Consider the following 17,984-nt stretch of genomic DNA (forward strand, 5'->3'; position numbering starts at 1 on the left):
AGAAATAATACCGGTGAGTAGCCTTTGGCAACAAGGCAAAGTTGTAGGCTTTGTGCAATTGAGGGACTCATTAAGGAACAATGCGCGCGCGGCACACACACACACACACAGATTCTAAGTAAGAGCAAGGGGTTTGAAGGTAAGAGAGGCCATGCGGCGCGCCGCCGTTTTACTAGTTGCTCCTAAGAATTGTCATGGTCATGGAATCTTCACACTTGTCCGGACGTTATGTTGAAGGATAGCGTCCGGACAAGTCTTCACAGTTCACACCGAACAGCTTAGGTTCTGAAGGGCGAAAGAGCAGCAGCGGAAAAAGGAGAGGGAGGGCGAAGCAACAGCAGCCATGTCTGCAGCAGTGGCAAATCAAGCATCGGGGCCCTTTTGGAGAGCAGCGGGGATGACCTACGTTGCCTATGTCAATACTTGCTCTTCCCTGGTCCGAAAGTGCCTCAAAGAGCCCCACAAATCGGAAGCAGCCACTCGCGAACAGGTTTTTTACAAGGTCTCCATGTGGGAAGAGGGGATCCCGCAGAAATCAGGTGACTCCTTTCTTCTCTCAGGGTTCTGTGAAGAGAGACATTGTTCGAGAGAGATCAAAGTGATCAAGCATCAGATCAAGTGCATTTTGAGCATGTGTGCACATGCCACGCTTTTTTTTGGCATTCTAATGCACATTTTGATGTATTTTTGATTCTTGTGTGTGATAGACTCTGCATTTCTGGGATGTATAACATAGATGCATATTGGGTCGTTTGAAAATACAATCAATTAGTCGATAGATTCGTCTAGTCTCTTCTTCTTGTGTAGTCGCCCTCTTGGCCTTCTGCCCTTCGCCCTCCTCCTATCATATCCCCCCTCCGCCGGGGACCAGAAGATGGGGATGGTAATAGTAGCTTACAAGGGATGGAAACACATCATTTGAGAGATTGTCATTATTTCAATCTTAAAAGCAGCATAGTGTTTGAACTCGTAAAAGCCTCACTTCAGTTTGGGGTTTCTTTTATCTGAAGCTTTGCAGCTCAATCCCGAAGTTAGCTTTTCTTAGCCTTGTCTATAGGCAGTTTCTTTTTGGAATCACTGGATTAAGTTTAGGCAGGGAGGCAGCAGCCCATCTTTGACTGATTGCACAGGTGTGAGAAAGTGCTGTTGTTTTAATTTTTTCAAAGATGTTCCTAAATATCATTAAGTGGAGGGATCCTTGCAGCTGTATTAAGAAGTAGCAATTGTTGTAGCGGATGCCTACAACCTCACTTTTGTCTGCATCAGCAGCCAGCCAACTCTGCAGGACATAGTTGAGGGCAGCCAAAAATGTGTGGGGAGGGAGATTGCATTTAAAAACGAGTGCCTAATTTTTGGAGAGAGAGAGAGAGAGAGAGAGAGAGAGAGAGAGAGAGAGAGAGAGAGGAGAAGAAGTGTAACCACTTCTAGCTTGATGGGAAAAAGGCGTGATGAAGCAACGGTAATAAAGAGCATAAACCAAGAAAAGATCGCACCTCATGCACATCACCGAAGATCAAGCCATTCTTTGATTATTTTTTATCTCGATGAGTATCTTGGTAGCCTGAAAACGTGTAAAACTTGATTGGCCGGACCCCATCCTTTAACTCCTTGGTCTTCTTGTTCTATTTCTCATTGTTTGAACTGTCAACAGAGGGTGAGGTCTCCTCCTTTGAATTGCTAGATGACTCCCTCAGCCTTACAAACTTTTTCAAGAAACTGCTTTTCTTGCTTTTTCTCTGCTTCTTCTACTTTTTCTCATCCTCTTTGGAACTAGAGAAAGACGAACTAGTGGAACTATTTGAAGACAACAAAAAGTTGGGTCATCCTCGAAACGCACACGCTTCTTGGATCTGCATACCACCTCGAAAGTCGATTTTCCGCTCAAATAGCCGAGGAAATCAGCTGATTTTTTCTTCTTCCGAGTGTTTTAAGCTTTTCATCTATTGGTTTGTCTTCCTTTCGAGAGGTTTGTAAAACTCTTTCTGCAAGTACAATTTCTGCTTTTTTGCATTGGGCCTTGCTTTCTGTTTCATTACCGACTAGACAGAAAGATGGACGGTCTCTCACCATCTAGAGTGAACCTTGTCAAGTTGGTAATTCGTCAAGTGATTCACATATTTCGGGTCTTTCGAGTACTTGATCAATTCTCATGCATGTGTCAACCTGTAGTTGACGTTTGTACTCCTTTGTTGAGATTTCCCACTGGAAAATTACCAAAATCTCTTGACTGCTTGGAAAATATTCAAAATCCCTGTTGGTCTCATGTTGTGATTCAACTTTTCTTCATCTTCTGCAAACCAACCTTCGGAGGGGCGTTTTCTTTGTCTAACTCTGCGTGAGAACCCATGTGCGTTGCAGAAAGGATCGGATTTCGAGAGGTTTGTAAAACTCTTTCTGCAAGTACAATTTCTGCTTTTTTGCATTGGGCCTTGTTTTCTGTTTCATTACCGACTAGACAGAAAGATGGACGGTCTCTCACCATCTAGAGTGAACCTCGTGAAGTAGGTAATTCGTCAAGTGATTCACATATTTCGGGTCTTTGGAGTACTTGATCAATTCTCATGCACGTGTCAACCTGTAGTTGACGTTTGTACTCCTTTGTTGAGATTCCCCAGTGGAAAATTGCCAAAAGCTCTTGACTGCTTGGAAAATATTCAAAATCCCTGTTGGTCTCATGTTGTGATTCAACTTTTCTTCATCTTCTGCAAACCAACCTTCAGAGGGGTGTTTTCTTTGTCTAACTCTGCGTGAGAACCCATGTGCGTTGCAGAAAGGATCGGATCCTTCGTGGAAGAAGAATCGTTTTGAGCTCTGACACCATTGTTACAAGCTTGGACACTCCAAGCGAGAAACCAATAGCAACATACAAACAAAATCGGCAAATAACTGAACTTGAGGGGGGGGAGAGAGAGAGAGAGAGAGAGAGAGAGAGAGAGAGAGTGTTTTGTCCCTAGTTGCTGTCACAAACTTGCTGTCACAAATTGGTGACGTGGCAGGTCCTTGGACAAGCACACACAGATGCTGACGTGGCAGTTCAGTACGGACAATTGTTGACGTGGCAGTACGGATCCTCGGAAATCACATTGACATGCTGACGTGGCAGCCCGTACGGTGTTGACGTGGCAGGGTTGGAAATTGCGCTGGTTGTTGTACGGATTTTCGCAAATCACACTGATGCTTTTTGGGAAGATTTTGGGATTAGTTTGCTTTTGGGCTCATTGCTTTATTTTAAAAGCTTTTAAAGTTTGAATGCTTTTGAGTTTAACTGCTTTTGGGGCTCTGCTTTTGGCATCCCTTGTAAGAATAAAAGAGCCCTCCGGGCTTTACTCTTTAGAGCATCTGGACGCAGAGTCTGAGAGCAGAGGACCCTGCGGGAGTTGTACTTTGCTCAAAGATTAATATAAAAGAAATACCGAAAGGGGCACCAGTCTTTGGGGCCAATCTCTTTGGGCACGGAACTACGCCGGGCCGTGTCGACCAAATTGAACTGTGAATTTAAAGTTGTGAAGTATTTTAAGTGATTCTCTCTCGTGTCGCGACACAATCTAGACTTGGGGTGCCTAAGTTTGTTAGAGTTGTATCAGAGCGCGGCCGATTTCTCTTCTATCGGGAAATCCGATCCTTTTCTCGCGACACTTATGGATTCTAACGGAGATCAATCGACTTCTTCTGCATCTGGGAATGCGGGAGATCGCGAAGAAGATTCTCATGAGCAATCAGAGGAAGAGTACGGCCCACCTCGCCCTACTCAGGGAGAGATTGAAGAGATGGAACGTCGACAATTGGTTGACGACGCGACAAAAATGATGGTTAACATTGCGAAGGATCCGAAATTTGCAAAATTTTTGACTCAACAATCCTTCGACGAAGTGCACACCAAGTGGCAGAAAGCCACAGAGCCACCCATCAAACCGGTACTCAAGAAACCTCCTGCTCCGAGGATGTTTACAAAGCAAGAATTGGAAGAGGTGGTTGATACACGGATCAATCAGCTTTTGGACGCGAACAATAAAGCCAAAAAGCATGACAAAAAGCAGAAGAAAGGAATTGACTTCTCGGGTTATTTGGATCGTCAATCTACTTTTACATCGGCGAAAAAGCAGAAGAAGCGTGTTCGATTTGAAGGACTACCCAATTCTTCTTCCTCTTCTTCTTCAGACAGTTCTTCTAGCTCTTCTGATTCGAGCGAAGAAGACAGAAAAGTGAAAAAGCGAAGCAAAAAGCAAAGCTTCGGAAAGGGCAAGAAAAAGCAAAGAAGACTAAATTTTGCCCAGTTTCTAACAGTTCTACCGACGACTCATCCTCCGACAGTTCGGACTCTGATGATCACAGGTTTTATGCCAAAAGAAAGCATTTTTACAGAGCAAATCAATATGATTTCCTCGACAACAGGGGCAAAAAGCCCAAAGAATTCAAGGAAGGAGAACATGCAATAAAGTTTGAGCACTTTTCAGGCTTTCGTGATGCTCCCAAGACTTTAGCCTTTATCCAACAGTTTGATATAGCATTCTTTGGAGGCTGCTAAACAGAGCACTCCAAGATCAGACGGGCGACATCCTTTCTGAAATGCAATGCAAGGACTTGGTGGTCCACTCTGTTGTTAAGGAAACAAGCACCAACAAAGTGGTTGAAATTTAAGAAACTCTTTATTTCTTCATGGCTCATACAAGAATATGAACGAGACGTGATTACTGACTGGAACCATGTTCGGATGATCAAGATAGAATCATTGGATTCTTACTGTGAAAGATTTTGGGAAATTTTTCTACCCGTTTCATTGTCACGTGACACATCCCAACCCTATGTGTCCGTGGACAAGCTACACCACAGCAGGGTTCAGTCAGTCCCGTCAAGTTAGATTAGCAGTGATCTGGCACTTTTGTGAGTCTATTCGTAGACTGTGCATGCCCAGTCACTTAGCATAGATGCATATCCTCTGGTTGCACACAGCATGATCATCGGAATTCCCATCAGAATCCATTAGCATCAGTTAGGGGAATTTTCCAGTGCATTTAACCTATTTTCCTATTTATTGGGATTTTCACTTATTATTTTTAAGTGACTTTCCTACAAAAGTAGGTAGGGCAATTTTGCTAAGTTAATATATAAGCAAACCAAAGTTCACACTTTCTGGCAGAAGAGGCAGCAGGAGCTTCCCGCTCAACAGGTCCCTTCTCAGCAGTACCCTGGAGAGCCTAGCGTTTTGGATAAAGACCTCCGCCGGTGAGTCCTCCTGTAGTACCGCGGCAACCCCAGATTTCCCGCATCTTTCCCCCCTTGCATCATCGCCAAGACCATCAGCAGAATAGCGTTTTGCTCACCTACAGCCTGGCCTATGCAGCGTTTTTACTAACGCTAGGCCTTTGCATCGGATTAGCCCCTTCCAGGGCAGCGTTTTCAGCGATGCTCCTCAACTTGGGCAGCGTTTTTAGCAGGTGCAATTCAACCTAAAAACGCAGTCAAAGGGAGCAGATTTTCAGCGTTTGTTTTCAGCATCTCAGCGTTTTTTATCTGCAGTTCAGTCCCTTGAAGAAACACAGATTTTCAGCCTCAAGACTCCGTAGCAGATTCCCCCCAAGAAGGTTGCAGATGGTTCCCCATTTTCAGCCATAAAAACACAGCCCAAAACAGTCATTTTCAGCCATCGAAACAGTCCCCGAATTCAGCGATTAGAAGCCTACAGATTTCAGCCATCGAGTCGTCGTCGTCACCACCGTCGTCGTCATCGGCATAGTCCCATTGCATCAGTCCATTGCATTCGCATTGTACACCTTTGTGCAATCAAAGTAGACCACTCTCTTTGACGAGAGTGGGGCCTTCGGAGGAGGGTTTTACAACCTCTCGGTGTCGTATCTCTTCTCTCTCCTTCTCTCAGTCTCATTCACTGGCACGCATAATATCCACTCCCTTTGTTCGTGATCACACCACTCTACAAGACGGAAAGCTCTCTCTTTCCCTAAGAACTAAAAGGAACCTTGAGTCACTAATCTTGAGAAAATACAACATTCATTCCGTTGCACCTAACATTGGTATCAGAGCTTTGGAAGTGTTTTGCATTACTCAACGAAAGAACCACAAGAACCACAAGAATTTTTTTTGCTTGTTGCGATCGCACGAACCCAAGTTTACTTGGGCGTGGCGATTTCTAATCGTGTTTTGTTGAACAGTGACAGGAATCCCAAGAAAGAAGGGCTTGTCCAGCCTCCCCTTGTATCTCTTTTCACTCATTGAGAGCGGACCGTGCACTTAGCGGCCGGCCAATCGACGTGAGGTGGGAAAAAACAATCTTGGTGTGAGCGCAAGGCCGCCAAGGGGTGCGTCCGTAGAAAAGGGTAGAACTCGGGTGAAGAGAAGATCCTTCTCCAACGCGATTTGCAAGAGAAAGAACCCCTCAAGAACCTCAAGAACCCAATATTCTCATGAATCAAGAACCTCAAGAACCTCCAGAGTCCAGACCCTCAAGAACCCAAGTTCCTTGCGAGCTTAAGACCCCAAGATCATAGTGCATGGTCGTCACCCGAAGCGGCATGGATACTTTGCATTCAGGTGATGAGCATGAGATAGGCGACAAAGGATTTTCCCCACCAGGAGATTTTTCCAACCCTCCCCCTTCGCCATCTACGCCAGACCCTATGGAGGCAATGATGAAGCAAATGATGGCCATGATGGATAGACAGGAAGACAAGCGCCTTGCTTTAGAACGCGAGCCCGACGCAAGAAAAGAAAGAAAGAACTAAGGAAGGAAGAAGCGGCAGCAAGAAACGGAGCATTGGAGGCCGAGCACGAAGCTCGACCAGAGCTACGCACTCAAGAATTGCTTGCTCAAGTTCTCGCCTCGAAGAACGAACCACCCAAAGATCGTGGAAGTTCGTCAGGTGGCGCAAGCCACAATGCGGATTCCAGCAACCCAGTTACAGAAAAGTTGATTTTCAGTAAGTATGACGGTAAGAATGATCACTCTTCTAACCAATCTACCAACAGTATCTCATCAAAGAATTCTTCGAATGAATCTAAGGGTAAGGCTAACACACCTGCTAAACCTAAGCTTACTCCAGATGAAAAGGTAGCACAAGGAATTGTAGGAGGTTACATCACGTCGAAAGAACAAAGCACTTATTATTCTAAAGAAGGTCGTTGTTTTCATTGTCACATTAAGGGTCACATAAAAAGAACATGTCCTAAGCTTGAATCGAATGAATCTAAAGAACCCACAGCACCCACTACGTCTGTCAATGCAATGAATGATAACACGATTGTGTCCAAAGTTTCTCAGGACCCTCCCATTGATGATTCTCTCATTAAATGTTATGGTCGTACGTCGGGGCCCCGTTTTGTAATATTGTTTGACCCAATTAGTATGCATGATGTGATCAGTTCCTCTCTTGTTGAGAGAGCCCGCCTCAAAGTTAGTCCGAGATCTCCTATCGAGCTCTCTGGCTTTCGTCCTGGTATGGACGCTCTCATCACCGAGGAATGCCTTGATGTGTTGTTTGCAATCCAATAGACTGCCTTCACTAGAAGATTTGTTGTTTCTTCTCTCTCAGGATGTGATGATTTTAGACATTAAGTGGTTTCATCACCGAGGAATGCCTTGATGTGTTGTTTGCAATCCAATAGACTGCCTTCACTAGAAGATTTGTTGTTTCTTCTCTCTCAGGATGTGATGATTTTAGACATTAAGTGGTTTCGTGAGACTAATGCTATCATAAAATTTGCGGCTAACACTATAACTCTCAATGCCGACAATGATTCTCCTATTGTCTTTCATGGAGAGGACATTGCTCCTTCTCCATCTCTCATTGCCACTATGCAGGAGAAGGTTGAAAGGATTCGGGATAAGGAGATTCTCTCAGTCTCTTTTTCTCCAGAGCATGACACACAGGATTTGCAGGATTGTGAGAAGCATGATGATTTGAAGGATAATGATTTGCATGAGGATTTGGACAATGACAAGCATGATGATTTGCATGTTGATGATGTGATTGTTCACAAGGATGATGTGTTAGTGGATGCTTTTACTAGCGAAGCTAACCTCGTTGTAGATTCGAGCAGTCACGAAGATCTGATCTTGGCTTTCGAGTCGAGGTCCAAAGAACCCCCACAGGACGATTCGATCATTCAGGACGAACCGATCTTGGCTCTCGAGCCTCGGCATCACAGGAAGTATTATGTGTTCGCATGAGTGATACGCACGCATTGTTCGAATGTTTCATTCGTGATCGTTTCCTGTATTTTAGTCAGCATCGTTATTTGATCCCTTTTCCCAGGCATGACATATTGTATGTTGAGCACGTTTCTCTCATGGATGAGCACGAATGTATGCGGATTGTGCATGAAAAATTGAAAAGTTTGTATGTCAAGAAGTCACATTCCATGTCTCTTCCTTGGCATGACACAGTTTCTGAACGAGCACATGATTGTATGAGTACCAAGCATGGGCATTTCCATTGTGATTTGCCACAGTTGATTGATTTCGATCAAATAGAAAAGATTCGAACGCATTGTTTGCATATGTTTGATGAACGGGTTGTCACTCTGTCTCTATGTTCATCGACATTGTGTACACAGTCTTTAGAGAAGACAAGATTGTTTTCCTTCACTTTACATGGAATGGGTATGTTCATGGTTTTGTGTTGGAGATAGTTTCAGGAATTTTCAGCTATGGAGATTCTTGAGGACGAAAGAAGTAGGACTCTAGACGAAGTTGAAGCAAGAAAGGAGATTCAGAAGACTTTGAGTCGCTTTCGGCGCGGCCCAAAGAAGCAAGAGTTGCAGACCTTTATGAAGTTCAAGTACCGCACAACCCACACAGCAGAGTGGGCCGGCGAAGAGTCCCTTCCAAGATTCCGGATGCTCTTGGCGATCTCCCTCGACGCCATACAGTTCGGTACCAGTACTTCACTTTGAAAAGGAGGGGATGTCACGTGACACATCCCAACCCTATGTGTTCGTGGACAAGCTACACCACAGCAGGGTTTAGTTTGGCACTTTTGTGAGTCTATTCGTAGACCGTGCATGCCCTGTCACTTAGCATAGATGCATATCCTTCGGTTGCACACAGCATGATCATCGGAATTCCCATCAGAATCCATTAGCATCAGTTAGGGGAATTTTCCAGTGCATTTAGCCTATTTTCCTATTTATTGGGATTTTCACTTATTATTTTTAAGTGACTTTCCTACAAAAGTAGGTAGGGCAATTTGCTAAGTTAATATATAAGCAAACCAAAGTTCACAGTTTCTGGCAGAAGAGGCAGCAGGAGCTTCCCGCTCAACAGGTCCCTTCTCAGCAGTACCCTCCAGAGCCTAGCGTTTTGGATAAAGACCTCCGCCGGTGAGTCCTCCTGTAGTACCGCGGCAACCCCAGATTTCCCGCATCTTTCCCCCCTTGCATCATCGCCAAGACCATCAGCAGAATAGCGTTTTGCTCACCTATAGCCTGGCCTATGCAGCGTTTTTACTAACGCTAGGCCTTTGCATCGGATTAGCCAAATTCAGCCCCTTCCAGGGCAGCGTTTTCGGCAGATGTTCCTCAACTTGGGCAGCGTTTTCAACAGGTGCAATTCAACCTAAAAACGCAGCCAAAGGGAGCAGATTTTCAGCGTTTGTTTTCAGCATCTCAGCGTTTTTTATATGGAGTTCAGTCCCTTGAAGAAACACAGATTTTGAGCCTCAGACTCCGTAGCAGATTCCCCCCAAGAAGGTTGTAGATGGTTCCCCATTTTCAGCCATAAAAACACAGCCCAAAACAGTCATTTTCAGCCATCGAAACAGTCCCCGAATTCAGCGATTAGAAGCCTACAGATTTCAGCCATCGAGTCGTCGTCGTCGTCGTCATCACCGTCGTCGTCATCGGCATAGTCCCATTGCATCAGTCCATTGCATTCGCATTGTACACCTTTGTGCAATCAAAGTAGACCACTCTCGCCGATGAGAGTGGGGCCTTCGGAGGAGGGTTTTACAACCTCTTGGTGTCGTATCTCTTCTCTCTCTCCTTCTCTCAGTCTCATTCACTGGCACGCATAATATCCACTCCCTTTGTTCGTGATCACACCACTCTACAAGACGGAAAGCTCTCTCTTTCCCTAAGAACTAAAAGGAACCTTGAGCAATAAAGATCACTAATCTTGAGAAAATACAACATTCATTCCGCTGCACCTAACATTCATCCTGTAAGAAGATCAGTTTTAGGGAGCAGATTGAACGACTTAGTTGTGGGCTTCCCAAAGAAATTTGAGACTACTGTCTCGAACAGAAGTTCAAGTCTATACAACAATTGATGGGACATGCGAAGCGCGGATTTGCTATACATTCGGGTAAATTGGCTTACCCATCAGATGAACCTTCAACAAGTCATAGCAGAAACAATTGACGAAGAGATAGACGACCTTCAGTGACAGAAGATCAAAGAGATGAATATTTCAAAGCAGGGAAGTGTTTTTAATGTGGAGAACAAGGACATATCGCTACAAAGTGTCCAATAAGGACACAAGAATTATAATGACCGGCACATTGACAGAACATCAGAATGAGGTGATACTCGTTCTAGAATATCTTTTTGAATTAGCATTATTTGGTTTTATGGATTTATGAAACAAGACTTTTGGAAGATGATTTTAAAACTGATGTTTTCTGAAAGAATCTTGAAATAAGAGCAGGATTAAGAATAGGATTAAGAATGAGATGGAGCAGTGACAACTCTTGAATGAACCTGATAACGAATCATGAATCATGAGTGATTCCATGGAATGAATGATTGGACCACTCAGTTCAGAATTAACTTAGTGATAATTTCGGATCCTCGAAAACGATTCTCGCACACGACAATGCTTGAGGCGACAAATTCTTGCACATGACAGTGCTTGAGGTGAAAGATTTCTTGCAGACAATAGTGCTCGAGGTGAATGACTACTTGCAGACGATAGTGCTTGAGTCGGAAATTAAAATAAAAATAAAAATCTCTATAGACATGATCGCAATATGGGATTAGTTAACCCGACATCAATGAATTCCAGAATGGATCTAGATGTGGTTACTAAATACGTTGCTGGTAGTCATGGTCTGTGATCTGGAATGATTTCTGAATGTGATTTGTCATGTGATGTCGTTTGATGTCATGTGCAGTAATGTGACTGTCGCTTTTGTACATGTGTTAGATATGTCGTGTCTAGTGCGTCGGTACTAACAGTCAGTGTCTAATAAGACAGTTTATGGCCTCTGTCTGTTTTGCAGGCGTAATGAAGGGTGATTACAGTTCTTTCAAGAGGGGAGTATGTCACAAACTGGTGACGTGGCAGGTCTCCGAACAAACACACATAGATGCTGACGTGGCAGTCCAGTACGGACAGTTGCTGACGTGGTAGTACAAATCCTCGGAAATCACATTGACATGCTGGCGTGACAGTCCGTACGGTGCTGACGTGGCAGGGCCGAAATTGTGCTGGCTACTGTACGGATTTTTGCAAATCACGCTAATGCTTTTTGGAAAGATTTTGGGATTAGTTTGCTTTTGGGCTCATTGCTTAATTGTAAAAGCTTTTAAAGTTTGAATGCTGTTGAGTTTAACTGCTTTGGGGGGCTTTGCTTTTTGCATCCCTTGTAAGAATAAAAGAGCCCTCCGAGCCTCACTCTTCAGAGCATCTGGACGTAGAGTTTGAGAGCAGAGGACCCTGCGGGAGTTGTACTTTGCTCAAAGATTTATATAAAAGAAATACCGAAAGGGGCGCTAGTCCATGGGGCAAATCACTCTGGGCACGGAAGTATGTCGGGCTGTGTCGACCAAATTGAATTGTGAATTTAAAATTGTGAAGTATTTTAAGTGATTCTCTCTCGTGTCGCGACATAATCTAGACTTGGGGTGCCGAAGTTTGTTACAGTTGCACTGGCCCTAAAGACTGGTGCCCTTTTCAATATTTCTTTATTATTGCTTTGCAAAGGTAAGGGTCCAACTCTCCAGGGACTGCATCCAGATGCTCTCTGAGAGTGGCCCTCTAGGCACTTAAAATAGTACAAGGGATACCCAAAAGCAGAGCTCAGTTCTAAAAGCTATCGAATCTTAAAGCTCTTGCCCTCAAAAGATTGTGCAAAACCAACATCCGCACAACCTTGCCATGTCAACACGAGCTGACGCAAAACGTAGAAATCCGTACAACAGTGCCATGTGTCAGCGTAAATTTTGGAAACTCTGGGAGCCCTTATGCGTTCGTCAGTTAGGGTTTAGGCCCCTTGGCCGGTGTTTATAAGTTGGCAGGGGTTTAGTTTTTTTAATTCTTAATCCCTTAGGCCTCTTGACCACATCTTCGGGGTTTAGATCCTTATTCCCTTGTCTTCTCGGCCAATTTCTTCCAGTTGGGCATGCCACGTCTCTAACTTGTGATAGTATGCCCTGTCAACTATCTCATTTTTGATTTAATGCTTCTTTTTGTGCTAGGCTTCATTATGGCTGAGTCTGCCCTTGATCTTTGGAGTCATGATAAAAACTCAGTCCGCTGAACTCTATGTTGATGTATGCTCATGTGTGTGTGTGTGTGTGTGGTGTATGTTGTGCTTGGGAGCATATGTTAGTACCTAGTTCTACACCCACTGTTGGGCATTGACGACGTTAGTGGGGTGGTTGTGGTATTTTGTGAGTACTATGTGTCACAAAGTGATGACGTGGCTATCGGCAGTAGAAACCCTAATTTTTGGAAACCCTAACCCTAACTGATGGCTGAAACCCTAAAAAGGTTGGCGCCAGTGCCACGTGGCAGCAGGTACGAAATCCCGGATTTTGCGGAAGCTGAGAAAAGCAGCTAGCGACGCTACAAATGCTTTTTGGCTACTCTTTGAGAAAAAGAGAGAGAGAGAGAGAGATTTGCTCTGCTTTATTTTGCTCTCATTGAGAGAGAGAGAGACTGCTTTTTTGGGCATCCCTTGTAACTTTTAAATTAGTGGATTAGGGCTCACTTCTCAGAGCATCTGGACGCAGAGTTTGAGAGTGAAACCCTAACCACACTCTTGTACTTTGATGATTGATTAATACATAAAGAAATACCGAAAGAGGCGCCAGTCTTTGGGGCCAATATCTCTAGGCACGGAACTCCGCCGGGCCAGTGCAAATCTATTGTGATCTGTGAATTGTTTTGAAGTGGTTATTTGGTGCTGTCGCGATTGATTCTTGACTTGGAGTGTCCAAGTCTGTTACACTATGCATGATGGAGCTGATGGTTATAATGTCTCGTGGGTGACTACCATGGGTCTATCTACCTTGCCGTTTCCTTTAAAAGTGAATCTAGGCTTATCCTGGATTCATCTAGGTGCACTGAGAAGCACTCTCCACGCTGAGCTACCATGGTTTTAGATTTGGTTCACACCGACCTTTGTGGACTCATACAGACCCCCGTCTTTAGACAAAGCTCTTTACTTCATGTTGCTAGTGGATGATTTCAGCCGCTTTACTTTGGGTATATTTTCAAATATACCCAAGTCAGAGGCATTTGATCTTTTCAAGAATTGGCGTGCTCTTGTGGAGAAGAAGAGCAATGAAGTGGTGGTACGCATTGTAATGCCCCACGAGTTGAGCTACTTAGATGGCCATGCCCAATTCAATGGGTTTTGTGCACGTTTGCCAAGGCAAGAGGCTTTTGAATAGGAACGAGATTAGCTAATTCCTAATCCCCCACGGGGTATACATAGTTCCATCGCGAAAAATTGCGAGAACAGAGTTTTCTCGTGTGAAAACTCATCAAAATCAAAGGGGAACTGTCCCATTTCGTGCGGGAGCTCTTGAGACATGCATAGACGTGTTTACTCTGCTTAAAAACGATTCAAAACAGAGAATTACAGCCTGCTGTGTTTATTTGTAGGTTTACGGTTTTACACCTAAACTGCAATTTAACACCATGAGAGCCTCGACGAAGCCTTGGGGTGCTTATATAGGGCTTTGGGCATCTGACAGTGACTGAAACAGGAAATTACTGAAGTGGTGAATTGCAGTTGTAGATTTATTTGTGAAGTTACCTTGTGTCATAACGTACAGGGAAAGTTAGACAACATATTTTTGGGTGATAGTTAAAGTTTATTGCCCTTTAGTGAGGCTACATGCCTATTTCACCAACCACCATATAGAATGATGAGCTGCAAATTGTATCTGAAGGAACTTTGTCTGAACTTGCTACTGATCTTCATCTCTTTAGAACATAGCTCGAGGGAATATCAACCCACTCTTAAGAGTGAATCAAGAACAAACATCCAATAGAAAGGAACACACATCAAGATTGAGATTGGAGCTAACACGGCAAGATCAAGAGACCTTGCACCCCAAGGTCTGCAAGAGAAGGACAAGGTGCTATAGAAAGTCACCAATTAGACTATCAATCTTGCCTGGCACTTTGTGAGCCTCTAGCAGGACGTGCATGGCCATGCACTTTAGATTAGTTGCATACCCTCTGATTGCACATGAGCATAGCCAATGTTTGCTACGTGTAAGCATTGGGGAGTGTTTCCATACAATTGCATTAGTACCCAGGATAGGTATTTTTCTGCATGTGAATCACCTCTTATCAATAGTCCACCAACTTATTAATAAGTGACATTTTTGCATCATTTTTAAGTTGGATTGCCCGACCCAGCTCTTGCCCCATATATAAGTGACCCTAAGGGTCACTTCTCAAGCATAAGTCACTACCTCAGCACCAACACCAGTACCCACAGTACCTCAACACCTCTAGCGTTTTTGCTAGCAGTTCCGCCATCCGCACCCATGGCATTTTTTCAGCAGCACTCCATCGTAGCGGACCAGCGTTTTCAACCCACAGTCCCAAGCGTTTTCAGCCATAAGGTTTTAACCCTTCATCGCCAGCCCATTACTGGTTCCAGCCCTTCCAAGCATCAGGTACGCATCAACGTCTCAACATCTCGGATCATTGTAACAGCATTGTGCAAGTACTTGCTCTGGCAACAGAGCAAGGGGGCCCTTGAGGGTGGTTGGGACCCGACATGCCGTCCTCTCTCTCTCTCCTCTTCATTGTGTTGAGTTCAGTTTCTCTTTTCAAGTGAAGTAAAGTAACCTTGTGTTTGTGCGGAGTACTAGATTTCAGCTAAATTCTTAAACGCTTATGTTGCACTTGACATTGGTATCAAAGCTCTGTGCGTGCTTCGGCTTTGCAAATTCAAGGGAAGAACCAAGAACCTAAGTAGAACCAAGAACCCAAAGAACCTCTCTCATTTTTCTTTTCGTCAAAGAAGCTTCATTTCACTTGACACAGCCAACCCTATGTGTCCGTGGACAAGCTACACCATAACAGGGTTCCCGTCAATCGAGTCAGTCTAGATTAGAAGTGATCTGGCACTTTTGTGAGTCTATTCGTAGACCGTGCATGCCCAGACACTTAGTGTAGATGCATATCCTCTGGTTGCACACCGTATAAGCATAAGCATTTCCATAAGATTCCATCAGAGTCAGATTTGGGATTTTTCAAGTGACTTTATCCTATTTTTTCCTATTTTTAACATTTTTCACTTATTTATTAAGTGACTTGTTGGGAACTAAGTAGGGCAAATTGGGTAAGTTAACATATAAGCAAACCCAAGTTAGCACAATTGGGCAGATGAGCAAGGAGCACAACAGGCTTTTCCAAGCAACAGGTACTCTCTTTCTCTCTCAACAAGAACCTCTTCAAGCTCGCTTGGTGAGGCCACCCCCTTCAGTCCCCTAGCGTTTTTGGGATCGCCATACTCTCTCTCCCCCTTGGCGTTTTCCTCACCTGCAGCAGCCCTAACCCTTAGCGTTTTTGGTCGCCAGCAAAGCAGCAGAATTCAACGTTTTTTACTTCAGTTTTCAGCATTGGAAAACGCAGAAAAACAGCGTTGATTAGCAGGTACAACAGTGATTAAAAACGCAGCTTTGCCCTGCAAATCTTCAGCGTTTTCAGACTACGAAAGCAGCCATAAAAACGCAGCCTTGTCCTGCAAGTCTCCAGCGTTTTTATCAGCCATAAGCCCCTCGACAAAATTCAGCCATAGGAACCAGCGTTTATTAGCATGTACAACAGTGATTAAAAACGCAGCTTTGCCCTGCAAATCTTCAGCGTTTTCAGACTACGAAAGCAGCCATAAAAACGCAACCTTGTCCTGCAAGTCTCCAGCGTTTTTATCAGCCATAAGCCCCTCGACAAAATTCAGCCATAGGAACCAGCCCCAAGTTCTTCCAGATTCGCAGCCATTACCCCTTTGTGGACAGCAGATAAAAGAGCATCGAATTCAGCCCTGAAGTCATCATCGTTGTCATCGGCATAGTCCTCGTTTGCATCAGTCCATGCAATATTGTTGTACACCTTTGTGCAATCTAAAGTAGACCACTCTCGCTGACGAGAGTGGGGCCTTCGGAGGAGGGTTTTACAAACTCTCGGGTGTCGTATCTCTCTTCTCTCTTTCTCTCAGTCTCATACACTTGCATGCACAATATCCACTCACTTTGTTCGTGATCATAGCACTCTCCATAGCGCAGGGAAAAGTTGAGCTCGGGTAAGAGAAAAGCCTTCTCTAACACAGATTGTAAGCTAAAGAACCTTAAGAACCTCAAGAATCTCAAGGACTCAAGAACCTTAAGAACCCAAGAACCACAAGAACCCAAGTTCCCCGTGAACTTAAGTACCCAAAATCTCAGTGTATGGTCATCACCCGAAGCGGAATGGATACTTTGCGTGGAGGTGATGAGCATGGATGTTGCGAAGAAGAATTTTCCCCACCAGGAAGTTTTTCCGACCCTCCCCCTTCCCTATCTACGTCAAGGGTTGCACCAAATCCTATGGAGGCTTTTGTCAAGACGATGATGGACATGATGCTACAACAAGAGGCGCAACGCGTTACCTTTGATCGCGAGCGTGAGCAAGTGCGCTTGGCGGCTGAAGAAAGAAGGATAGCCTTGGAGCGTGAGCGTGAGCACGGGTGCATGGCAGCCAAAGAAAGACGAGCGGCCTTGGAATTAGAACGTGAGGCACAGAGAGACCAACGCATTCAAGAGTTGGTCCTATAGGTTCGTAGCACAAGTCGAGAAGCGGATTCCAACAACCCCGTCACGGAGAAGTTGACATTCAGTAAGTATGACGGTAAGATGGATGCTAATGTTATTCATTCTTGGTTGCATCAATTTAATGCTTATTTTGCGACAACTAAGAAGACGGGAAATAGCAAAGTTTTGACGGCAGCCATGTATCTTGTCGGTGATGTCATTAATTGGTATCAAGCGTGGCAAGAGGAGCAGTTGGCCGCACACCTAGAGGAAGCCGAGGAAGACGTGTCCCTTTTTCTTTCAATTGGGTTGACTTCAAAGACAAGCTCAAGGCGCGGTTCTTGCCACCTCAGTACCTAGCGCGGTTAAAGAAAGATTGGCGCAATCTCAAGCAAAATGGTATCCCAATTATGTCCTTTTGTAACCGTATTTTGTAGCTTGGCATCCAATTACGCAAATCGGATACGAAGCGCAAAGAAGCTTTTATTTTAGGGTTGGACGACTATATCAGGTTTGATATCGAAGTCTTCGACCCCGTCGATCTCAACAAGGCGGTAGCGATCGCTCTCGCACAGGAGATGAAGCACAACAAAGGAAAGCCTAAGGAGAACATGTCTTCTCACAGTATCTCTCAGACTCCTTAGAACCCACAGAACGATAAGAATGGTAACTCTTCTGGCCAATTTTCCTCCTTTTGGAAAAAGAACTCTCAAAATGAATTGAAGGGTAAAGCTAAAAAAACTGCTAAACCTAAGCTAACCTCGGATGAAAAAGCTGCAGAAGGAATTATAGGAGGATACATAAGGGCTGAAGAACAAGCGATTTACGCCAAGGAAGGTAGATGTTATCAATGTCACGTCGAGGGTCACATTAAGAAGGCTTGTTTTAAGACAGCCCCACCTAAAGAGCTCAAAGCACCAACAGCTACCACAAGCACTTTAATGAACCAATCTGAGTCTTCACATGTTTCTGACACACACATTGACGAGTCTCTC

At 44.4% G+C, this 17,984-nt stretch overlaps 1 protein-coding gene across 2 annotated transcripts in view; it reads left to right on the forward strand.

Annotated features, from left to right (window-relative positions):
* The first annotated feature begins 264 nt into the window (after positions 1–264).
* LOC147434110 (ATP synthase epsilon chain) overlaps positions 265–17,984 on the forward strand; it is a 54,822-nt gene continuing 37,102 nt past the window's right edge. The window contains exon 1 of one of the 2 annotated variants that reach the window (XR_015185340.1): positions 265–539. Coding sequence is in view for 1 of the 2 variants with exons in the window: in XM_086490709.1 (XP_086346835.1) it covers positions 344–539 (196 nt within the window). In the remaining variant the exon portion in view is untranslated. The remainder of the gene's footprint in view (positions 540–17,984) is intronic. The other variant, XM_086490709.1, reaches the window with a different exon arrangement.

Source organism: Adiantum capillus-veneris, chromosome 19 (assembly GCF_014529385.1).
Source record: "Adiantum capillus-veneris isolate H3 chromosome 19, ASM1452938v2, whole genome shotgun sequence".
Taxonomy (NCBI): domain Eukaryota; kingdom Viridiplantae; phylum Streptophyta; class Polypodiopsida; order Polypodiales; family Pteridaceae; genus Adiantum; species Adiantum capillus-veneris.